An 11,400-nucleotide genomic window follows, 5' to 3' on the forward strand; every position below is an offset into this window, starting at 1 on the left:
AGCATCTTGCATGAAGCACATTTCACCTTTGTCTGACATTATTTCAAGATACTACTCACTGAATTCATCATGTCACCGTTACTTATATCACCCTCAGAGAATGTCACTGAAATATGACTTCATTCCCGCAGACCACTGAAACTCTGTCCACTAAGCTAACTACTCAGGATTGTGTTATTTCTCGTTCCAGTGCAGCTCACGACGAAAGGCTGAGCCTAATTCAAACAATATGCCATGGCTCAGAGCTCAACGCCTTACTGAGGCACGGCTCGGAATTTATAATGTAAATCACCAAATGGCTTAGTCATTTGATTTATCATTGAAATATTACTGCCAATGTATCTTTCATGACAGCAGTTTTAAGTAGGACTTCAAGTGGGAGGCATCTCAGACAAGCGGACAGTTTTTGCTTCAGTGCATTTCAGGGGGATGTAATCAAAAAACCAGATGAAAGATAAAATTAAAGACCCATTTTGAACACAATGGTTTTGTATCTTTTTTCCCCCTTTTTAACAAGGTTCCTAAGTCTTTGTGAGCTGACTGAAGGCTGAATTGATTTCAATCTGTTTCACTTCATTAATTGTGTCTTATTTTGGTTCATTTACTCGTTAATCATCATCATGCCCTTTTTGTCTTATCATTTTTTTCTTCCTTTTTCTTTCTTTTGTCTCTTTAATTCCAAGCCTTCATATGTTGTCTTTGTTGTGGATTGGCTCTGGTAAGGCCACTCTCCAATCAGATGCCTGTTGCCTTCCCAGAGACATTTTGATTGGTTTGCTTGTCATCGTATTTGTCTGTCGAAGCTGCTTAGAGTCTTTGCATATCCCTAAATTAACCATTAACCTGCCTTGTAAAATGGATTACTTGTTCGTGTGTGATTTGTGAGCTCCTGTGACCTATAGACCTAAAGTGCTATTGAAATATTATAATGGTGAGATGTGAATGAAGGCACACAGAGCTGAGAGAGACTCAAGGGAGCACTGGAGGGAGAGGTGAAATGGAGGGATGGAAAAGAGAGGGATGAGTGTACCCTTTATTGAAGTGGGTCGTCAGACGAGCTTTATTGGAGGTTCTGTCTCGCCTGAATGGTGCCACAGAGGGCAACATCGAATCAATCACCTCAGTCTCACTCACTTACTCTCCTCTTCTTTCTCTCTTTCTTCCTCCTGACTCTCCTAATATCCCCCCCTCTGCCTACCCAGCCCCACCCACAGCCCTCCACCTCGTTTTCCTTCCTTCCTCTCCTCCATTCCTCACACAAGAGGTGATCACTACCCAGTCAGCCAATCAAATTAACAGCCATCATCGCAGCTGTGGCAAACTCGAAACTCTGACCTTTCCTCAGAAATGTCATTTATAATGGCTGTAATGTCCGTCTACTTACTGCCCAGTGGAGCCACTCGCATGGCCACACACACACACACACGCACACACTCAGGCAGTGACTTACGATCCATACACATGCTTCGACATGACCAAAACTCTGACATTTGGCCTTTATGACTCATTCCTGCATAGGCTTTATTTGAAATGGAGTTCCACAGCCTTGAAAACTTTTATCCAATTTAATTCCATTAAATAGTTACTGTCACAGTTGTAGTAACATACTTCAGAACCCACTGCTGTATGTGAAAATGTTTTTACCCTTTGACATGTACTTTGAATGACAGACTTTTTGGATGTATCTTTGAACGAAGTTCTACGTGCCTGACCTTCCCACTTCTAGTAGCTGACGTCGGCTAGCTTCTAACCTTCCCTCCCTCTCTTGAGATGGTATCTAGATGAGCAAGTTCACTTTTCTCTCTTTTCTCTCACCGTTTTCCTAAGAGTATAATTCTTTTGAGCAAAACCTCCCACTGTTACCCTCATCCCACTCCCACAGTGTTTGGGCTGTGAATGAACCATCCCTAACCCCTTTCTCCGGCCTCATAGTCCCACATGCATCAAACTTGGCTGAATAGCTTTACTGATCCGGGAAAAAAGACAAGCATCTTATTCTATCCAACTTCCAATGTCACCTGTAAAATAACTTGAGCAGATTGAGGGATGTGGCAAACAATGATGTTGTCTCTCTTGCTTCTCCTGCAGGTCTTGGGTGATTGGGGCCATAGCTCTGCTCTGTTTGCTCGGCCTGACCTGGGCTTTTGGACTAATGTACATCAACGAGAGCACTGTCATCATGGCCTACCTTTTCACCATCTTCAACTCTCTGCAGGGCATGTTTATCTTCATCTTCCACTGTATACTGCAGAAGAAGGTGAGGGAGACACACAGAGATAAAGGACACAAATAGATAGTCACTGTGACAGGCAGACAAATACAAACACAAACACAGACACATACACAAAGAAAACTCACAGACATGCTAGCATTGGCGTTGATCAGCAGGGGACACCAAAAATATCTGCAGAGCTGTCACAGTTTTGATTGGTCATTCAGTAACCCTACTGGCACCTCGATTCTCATATTTTCACTCTCAGCGGCTCACTCTCTTTCACTTTTCACTGTGTGACAGCAGGTAACAAACTGAGCTGCTCGTCTTCACCCAGCAGAAAAGAAAGTTTTTTTATCATCAGGCGAGGTCGTCAAGCCTGAAATAGCATTTTCAAAACTTTGATAAGATTAAGCTCCAATTGTCTTAGATTTTGGACACATGCAGAGGAGAGAGATGCCTGTTTCCATGTCGAGGAGGTCTGGTTATGGAAACACTCCTCTTATGATTTCTGTGATTAAATAGATCAACCTTGTTCTCACTGAAACACAGCTCCTTGTTTCATTTTTAAAAGATGGCCTTCAGATGTACACTACCAGTCAAAAGTTTGGACTCACCTTCTCATTCAATGTTTTTTCTTTATTTTTAGTGCTTTCTACATTGTAAATTTATACTGAAGACATCAGAACTATGAAGGAACACATATGTAGTTATGTAGTAAACACAAAAAGTATTAAACAAAGAAGGATATGTTTTAGATTTTAGATTTTTCGAGGTTGCCACCTTTTGCTTTGAAGACAGCTTTGCACAGTCTGTGGTCCAGCTCAGTTTGGTTTAGGTCAGACGACAGATAACACTCTTGTTTTAATTAACACTTTTGTTTTTACTACATAATTCCATATGTGTTCCTTCATAGTTTGGATGTCTTCAGTTTGAATCTACAATGTAGAAAGTAATAAAAATAAAGAAAATCCATTGAATGAGAAGGTGTGTCTAAATGTTATGGTACTGTATACATGTGTGTTTTTGGTTTATTTGGCCTATAGGATTAGAGGCGTTTGCGAGTATGTACCGCTTTTTAAAATTTGAATTATATGTGGCTTCCAGGAAGGGCCTACACATCCTGGGATATTTTTTACAGAGTCTCCCACACACTGTCAGTGCCTGGGAGTTCACAAGAGGAGCAGGATATGGAAAGAAAATTCATCAAATGCTTAATACTCTCGTCTGGCTGCAATCCCACAGAGAGTTTTTTGGTTTTAAGTGTACAACCAGTAAACAACTGCAGCGCATGTTTGTGTGTGGTGGTGTAGCAGTCAGTGTGCACTGTCCGTGTATGTGTTAGGCCGCGGGATCAGGTATCCAGAGAGATGTCCTCAGAACAGTGCTGAGGTTGTCTTTGGCTGCGGCCCAACATGGTTTCTCTCAAGATGCATGGAGCAACTCACCACACAGCTGTTCAAACAGAGCATGTGACAATACACGTCTGTCAGTCCAACAAGCTTGTTAAAAAGCAATTACAGTCGTATTTGTTCTAACTTGATTGGGATCTAAATGCAGATGTTTTGTGTGTGTGCAAGTGCATCGTATGTCTCCCTAAGGAATGTGTCCATTTCAGATGGATGTGCGGCGGTAATAACATTTGGGATCGGATGTTGATGTCGAAGTTTATGAAGTTAATCCTTTAATGTCTACATTTTTATGGGGTTAGTGTTTGCACAAAGAATTTGAGTAAGAAAAGGAGAAAGTAGTTAATGGGGGACACTATATCAAGTTAAGCTCTTCCAGTTTTTTTTTTCTTTTGTGCCTGGTATGTCATCTTAAAAACATGCTTCAACAACATGTGCAAGGTCAAAGTGGAACATCAGTCACCCCCCTACACCCCCCCCCCCCCCTCCTCCTCCTTCTTCTTCTTCATGTGCCTTTCTCTCCTCCTTTTACCCAGGTGCGTAAAGAGTACGGCAAATGTCTACGCACTCACTGCTGCAGCGGCAAGAGCGTGGAGACCTCCATCTCCTCCTCCAGTAAGACCACCACCTCCCGGACTCCAGGCCGCTACTCCACAGGCTCACAGGTGAGCTTACCTGCCTGCACACCTGGACGCTACAGCACAGCAGACTCTCAGGTGAGACCAGAGCCATGAGGGTTTTGGGTTATCCCTGTTCACTTTCTAAGCAGTTTTGTTGCAAGCAGAAGTGAACCATAACAGAAACAGACAGTTTTTTTTATTTTGGATCTTGTATTTACAGACTTAAAATGTGTGTTTTGTGTTGAAAGTGAGATAACCCAAACCCTAACTAACACTCTCACATATTGATGCTGAGCACAGGTAGATGGAGCATAAATGGAATTGATGGGTGATTATTTTTCTCCATCTGTTTCTCTCCTGCTGGTTGTTGCTTTTACTTTTTCCTTTACTGCCACTCCTGCACTAATTTACCCTTTGTTTGCACACCATACCCTCGTATATTATGTTTCTTACTATATTTCCCCCCCCCCCCCCCTTTTTTGTCATCATTTCTTTCCTCCCCACGGTGCTCTTGTTGTCTTTGCACCCTCTCTTTTCCCTTATACCTGGTCCTTCCTTTATTCTTATTCTTCCTTCCCTTCACCATCGCTGCACCTCTTTGTCTTTGCCCATGCCTTCTCCACCTCTTTCTCCCTCCCTATCTATTTCTCTCTCGCTTCTTGTCCTCTGTGTATAGAGTCGTATCAGGCGGATGTGGAATGACACTGTGAGGAAACAGGAGTCCTCCTTCATCACTGGAGACATCAACAGCTCTGCCACACTCAACAGAGGTAACCACGGGATACCTACCATTTGCATCCTCATCACTGTCACCATATCTACTTTATTAATAGCGGGAGGTTCAGACAGCATACACTGTCATTTAGTAAAGTGGTAGGAGTCCAAACTTCTAATAATGGTACTGTGTTCGTGGAGAGAGGAGGATTAGCAGAGTGGAGTGTAAATATCACTTACTGCTTTTTTTTGCTGCTTCAAAGGATGACTTTACAGAAAAGTGAGTTTGGAGCCGACCTGTCAAAACTGAAAAATCAACCAGTTTGTGGTCCCATTATAAATACAGTTCAGAGTTAACTGTGCTAGAGAGGGCCTCTATACTTCCTTTTCCAAGGACAGTCCCCTTTTGAGGCTTTGTAGGTGAGAAATCCTCCATCTGCTCGACTCTAAAGCTGAACTCCAGTGGCACCTATTATAACTATCCTCTAAGGTATGCATTCAATTAATTCTGTGTTATTTGCTGAATGCACCACTAGTGTGTCACTTCAGGTGAAGCTACCAGTGCTTAAACCTACAGTGAGACTGTTTGTCCAGTCGTATGGTAGCAGAGAACAGTTTTGCAGTGTTTTCCACCTGAGAATCCGTGTTCAGCCGAGCTTATCTTATTATATGAAGGCTGCTGTAGTTACCCAATTTCAAAACGACTATTAGGCTCAGATCACTGTATTTTCACTGTATTCTGAGCTTTCTATTGCCTTCCCTCCAGAGCAAACCACAGTAATGGACTGTAAGAATGGAATCCATGAGTATGGCTGTCTCAGGGCTAGGGTAATGAGGACATAGACACCCAAATGGCTAGACATTTTGACACACACACACAGGAGCACGCACACACATATATACACTGCCATTTGTTAGTCTCTAAGTCGAGGTGTGGCCCTCGCTTCCTTCAGGCCACTAATAAGCTGTTAGCATGACAGATTGATGCTAAAGCAGACACGGTGTGTGTCAGCGCCTGAATTATCACACACTTAGTGAGGCAAGGCTTAAGACACCCCTACCTCCTCCTTCTCTCACACTTTAAAGTATGGTGCAGAGAGCTACTTAGCCAGTAGATTTCAAATGACTACATCCTGTGGCTTAGTGAATAAGGATGGAGTGGAATAAACTGGATATTCTGATAGAGAGGTGACTTGTTGCAATAAGGGGGAAGTAAAATGAAGAAGGAATATGTTAATTTAAGACTGTGTTGGGACTAAGGGTGCAAATCCTTATAATATTCATATTAATTAATGTGCATTGTCCACAATAAATAAACATCCAGTAGACAGATTTTTTTCTTCAGTAACAGTCTGTGCGGATGCCCAAATATCATTCAGTATTCTGCCACGTTCCACTTTCTTCATTCTTTCTAATTTATTCTACCTAGAGCTCTATTTTGTCAGCCAAGTCCAGGCTGCTTGCCAGCGTCTCGACTCTGATAGGGAAATGGCAATGAAGTTTTACTAATATGAACTGAACTGTGGTGTCCTCAAACACGGGAATTAGACAGCTAAAAATGTTGTGTTATTTTCTCTCTACTGAAGAAAAAAACAGTATCACCACAGAGATGGTTGAGTGTTTCAGCCCACCACCCCCACAACCTCTAAACCTGTGTTCTGAAGCTATATGACACAGATCCGCAGTTACAGTAGGACTAGTGGCAGAGGTATAACGTGAGGATGAAAGTATGAGGAGGAATGTACAGCAGCTGTCACGGTCATTCGTCTTCTGTTTTTCCGCAGTGTCTTAATGTGTACATGATCTGTCTCCCACCTAGGGAAGAAAATGCACTGACAACACTTTTTTTGTGGCCCCTTTGTCCATTAACTATCCTGTAGTCATGCTTCTCTGCTCAAGCGTATTGAACTGCAGCACAATCTTCTCCGAGCTATGCTACTTTTCCCTCTCTCTCTCTCTCTCTCTCTCTCTCTCTCTCTCTCTCTCTCTCTCTCTCTCTCTCTCTCTCTCCTCCCCCTCTCCCTCTCTCTCTCATCCCCTCTCGACTTGTATGCAGCGGCTGCAAGAATGACTTGTCAAGCTTTTTCTTGCCTTTCACCTCAAACTATGTTTGCTTGTTTGATTTACTTGTCCTCTTCTCTCCCTCTTTCTTCCACACACTCACTTTCCATCTCACTCTCCCTTCCTCTACTTCCTTCTTGCTTACTTCCACTGTGCAACGTCTACATGCTCCCTCCCTCAACCTCTATCTCCGCTCTGCCTTTTTTTCTCGAGTGCTTCTCTCTCTTTCTCTCTTGACTTGGCTGTTGCTTTTCCTCTCTCTTCCTCTCTCTCTCTCTCTCTCGACTTGGCTGTTGCTCCTCTTCTCTCTTTCTCTATCTGCCTGTACCAGGAGCCATGGCTAATCATCTTATAACTAATGCTCTCCTTCGTCCCCATGGTACTAACAATCCTTATAACACTCTCCTGGGGGACTCGGCAGTCTATAATAACCCAGCCGTGGGCATGTACAACACCCAAGGTGTGCCTGATGTTTCTTTTATAAACATACAGCATTTGGAAAGTTAGCTTAGAGTTATTTTTCTGCACATTGCATTTATTTTGCATGGTTATTTCATTTTAAACTGTAATACACCTTTGGCTGCATATCTGATCTAGCCTTATTATGGCTCCCAAGTGGGACAATCAATCACACTGCAATAATCTTTCACAAAGGACACCCACTGGGCAGTTCTCACTGCACATAAATGTACAGATGCAATTCAATTGATGATTTATCAAAATGATATGACTAGCGCACATGCTGATTTATTGTTCTCCAAAGATGCACACATACATAACAAATTACAAATTCACCTTATTCATAAGCTACTTTGGAGCCATAACATTTTTGTTTTTTGTTCATGTTTTTTTAAAAGATTTTTTTATTTTATGCAGTACATTTTATACAGTGCTTAGTTTTGAATGCCAGTGTCTATGTGTCAGTCAGTTGGGAATTGTGTGTTTTGCTTGTGGTGCTGCATGCTTACTGTGAGATATACCATGTTTTTAAATGTAATTTGTAAGGTGTGTTTTTATGTTTTCTCGGTGTTACATAAATAACAAGCTACAAGATAATAGCCAGTTAACAATAAGGCTCTGAAAAGCAGACTTTGATTTCAAAAATCAGAGAGGGTTTCTTTGTTAAACAGCTTTCATCACGCCTCCAATTACTGTGCAACTGCTGATTTTGTAACTGCTGAAATTTGTTTCTCTCGATACGAAAAAACTCACATCAGTTTCTCCTTTCTCTCTCCTCCCTCATGCTGTCCATTAGCACCTTACCGAGACACAAGTATGGGCTAAATTAATACTCAACTACTTAAATAACTTCTTCTCTCTTTTCTTGCTTCCAAAGCGTTCTGCCTAACATTTTCAGTCCAATCTACAGCAAAACAGTGGTATTATCTGGCTGTCAGACATGCTAAAGCTTTTCTTTTTTTCTCAAATATCTCAGTCCTTTTGTCCTTTTTGGTTTTAGATTAATTTTCCATGGAATGCTTTTTTAAAGTTTTCTTCTGGAACAATATTTGTATAGTTTTGTTTTTATTTATTTATTTTTTTTAAATCAGCATTAGCATTGAATCTCTTTGAATTGGAATGGTTATGGTCATGGGTTATATTTACACTTTAAATGACTTGCAATGCACTTACTTTAAGTGTCACTTCAAAACATTTATTTTTGTTGTGAAACTCTAACTCTACTTTTTGTATTGCTGTAGTGCTGGCAGTAATTGAGAAAAGAAAGTACTTCTGAGGTTTCTCTTAAATGAATTATGGAAGCTTGAAGCATTTTTCTTTCCAAGAAAATTATCATTGCTACTTTTTAATCCTCAATTCACAGCACACGCTATGATATCAAACAATAATTAAAATCTTTCTTCTGAGAAATCCACTTAGTTTATTTAAGGATCCCAATAATTATTACTTTTTTTTAATTATTTGCTCCTCAGAGGGCATCCTGAACAACGCAAGAGACTCCAGTGTTATGGATACGCTCCCTCTTAATGGTAACCACGCCAACAACTACAGCATGGCCGGCAGTGACTGCGACTTTTTGGGTGACTGCGTTCAGATTCTAGACCGTAGCGGTGGCTATGGCACCCACGGCAACCACAAGGAGACGACCCTGGAGAAGAAGATCCTGAAGGAGCTGACCTCCAATTACATCCCGTCTTACCTCAACAACCACGAGAGAGCCACTACAGAACGCAACCACAACCTGATGAACAAGCTGGTCAACAGCGGCATGGCCAACGGAGGTGACTGGTTTCATTTGATCATTCCAGACAGGGATGCTGCTTCAAATGAACATAACTAGGAATTCTTGTGCAATTACAAGACAGCCCTTAGAGAGCTGATCCTGGCTTCTGCAGGTCAGCTGTGTTAACACTTGTTTTTTGGGGTCAGGATCTAGGGAAAGCAGCATATTTATGTTAGAATTTTTTTTTTCCAAACCACAGAAAGGAGCACAGGCATCTGCCTCCAAAACAGACAACATTATACTGTTGGGTAACATTTACATGTGTAAATGATGTATATAGACGTGTTAAAGCTGCAGTAAGTGAATTTTATTTTTTCTCTATCAAGCTGTGAACACAAAAGTGACATTTTATCGCTGCCTTAATTTATATGGCAAACATGTTAGTGTACAACTGAGCTAAATATGCAGATCAGCAACATCTGCAAGTCCCAATACTAAAATTGTATTTTTCATTCACTGAGCGAAATATTTGGCTCTATAACTAGTCCACTATTGTTTAGTACCATCTGATGCAGGATGGGTAGTCTGGTATTGTACAGTGGGTTTTTAGAGCCCTTTCACTGAGAATGGCTGCCTGCTGTGACAGAAAACGGCAGAGATGAGAGCGATTCCCTGATCAAAAAACACTAAAGTTGCAGGCTGGAAAACCAAAACAGTTAGATCAAAGAGTCTGAAAACCCTTTGTAAAGGTGAGGGGAAATGCAGGTAAATGAGTCAGGTGATGATACAGTACGAACAAACCCCTGTCTCATTACACATTGTAATTTGATCCACTGTTAATATAAAAATGTTGATTAAAGCAGCTTTAAAGAGTCAAATAACATTTTTCGACCACTTAACACTGACATCACCACTTTGGAGCACTTAAATCATCGCCACGTGTTATCACACCGGCGTGCTATAACGGTTACACCTGCTTGCTTCTTTCAGGGAGCATGGCAGGAGGCAGCAGCAGCAGCAGCAGCAGTGGAGTTGGTGGGTGTGTGGGAGGCGGTAAAGAGGACAATGGTCCAATGGTGCTGGACAACCCCACAGCCTTCCCCCATGAGGAGAACCTGGGCTTGGAGATTATCAGAGAGGAGTCCAACGCGCCACTCCTGCCGCCACGACCCCCTCCTCCGGACAGCCACCCTCCGCCGCCACCCCCTCCCCACAGCTTCTCCCGGCCACGGCGCATTCCCCAAGAGACCAGCGAGAGCTTCTTCCCCCTGCTGACCAACGAGCACACTGACGAGCACACGCATTCACCCAACCACAGAGACTCACTCTACACCAGCATGCCGGTGCTGACGGACCTCCCGGATGGGCAGATGAACGGTTTAACAGATGGAGAGGAAGACAGCTCAGGGGAGCTGCAGCCCTGTAAGAGTGCCACCGCTCCAGAGCTGGATGATGTCTATTATAAGAGCATGCCAAACCTGGGCTCCAGGAATCACCTGCACGAGCTACAGAGCTATTACCACATGGGTCGTGGTGGCAGCGATGGATACATGGTGTCTGGGAGCAAGGAGGAGTCTGATTCGTCGCCCGAGGAGCCGCCCATAGACCCCTCCCACCTGGTTACCAGTCTATAGAGCCAATCAAAATGACTTCTGTCCCTCCCTGGCCCACTCTCACATTTCCAACCTTCCAATGAAAACATTCTGTGTTGTTGACTGACTGACAGACTGAGCTGGCCCGCCCCGGATTGATCGATGTACTGTGTGTGTGACATTAACTATGGCTCATGACAATATGGTCAAGATACCGCAGGTGAAATGAAAGCAGGGACTGAATGTATTGTCATAAATGGTGCAGACTGAGAGGGCGGCTCGGAGAGACTTTTTGTGGACAAACAGAAATGGAACTTCTAACCTGGAGGGGACAGGAAAGGAAGGAGGAGGGATTCTGTAATTTTACCCAACCTGTTGCTTTTATTTGGAATCTTGGATTGACCGTAGCCCTACAAGTTCCCCAATATGGACCTCTAGCAGATTATAGCATATAGTCCACTACCACCACTACAGGGGCGTGGCCCCCAGCTCTGGTTAAAGGAGCTGCCTGTCTGTTTGTCTGTATGTCTGTTTCTCTGTCTCACTCTAAAAGACACATACTGGGATGATGCTTCCCCCTCTCTGAAGGGTAGAGTGGGATATTCAACTC

General features: G+C 42.8%; 1 protein-coding gene across 1 annotated transcript in view; it reads left to right on the plus strand.

Annotated features, from left to right (window-relative positions):
- The window catches only part of adgrl3.1 (adhesion G protein-coupled receptor L3.1), a 108,373-nt gene extending 96,979 nt beyond the window's left edge, over positions 1-11,394 (plus strand). Inside the window, exons 20-26 of the mRNA XM_083971532.1 lie at positions 2,089-2,257; positions 4,158-4,337; positions 4,918-5,011; positions 7,348-7,476; positions 8,272-8,289; positions 8,948-9,256; positions 10,189-11,394. Coding sequence (XP_083827658.1) covers positions 2,089-2,257; positions 4,158-4,337; positions 4,918-5,011; positions 7,348-7,476; positions 8,272-8,289; positions 8,948-9,256; positions 10,189-10,832 — 1,543 coding nt within the window. The 3' untranslated portion in view covers positions 10,833-11,394. The remainder of the gene's footprint in view (positions 1-2,088; positions 2,258-4,157; positions 4,338-4,917; positions 5,012-7,347; positions 7,477-8,271; positions 8,290-8,947; positions 9,257-10,188) is intronic.
- The last annotated feature ends 6 nt before the right edge of the window (positions 11,395-11,400 follow it).

Source organism: Trachurus trachurus (assembly GCF_905171665.1).
Source record: "Trachurus trachurus genome assembly, chromosome: 1".
In the NCBI taxonomy this organism is placed as follows: domain Eukaryota; kingdom Metazoa; phylum Chordata; class Actinopteri; order Carangiformes; family Carangidae; genus Trachurus; species Trachurus trachurus.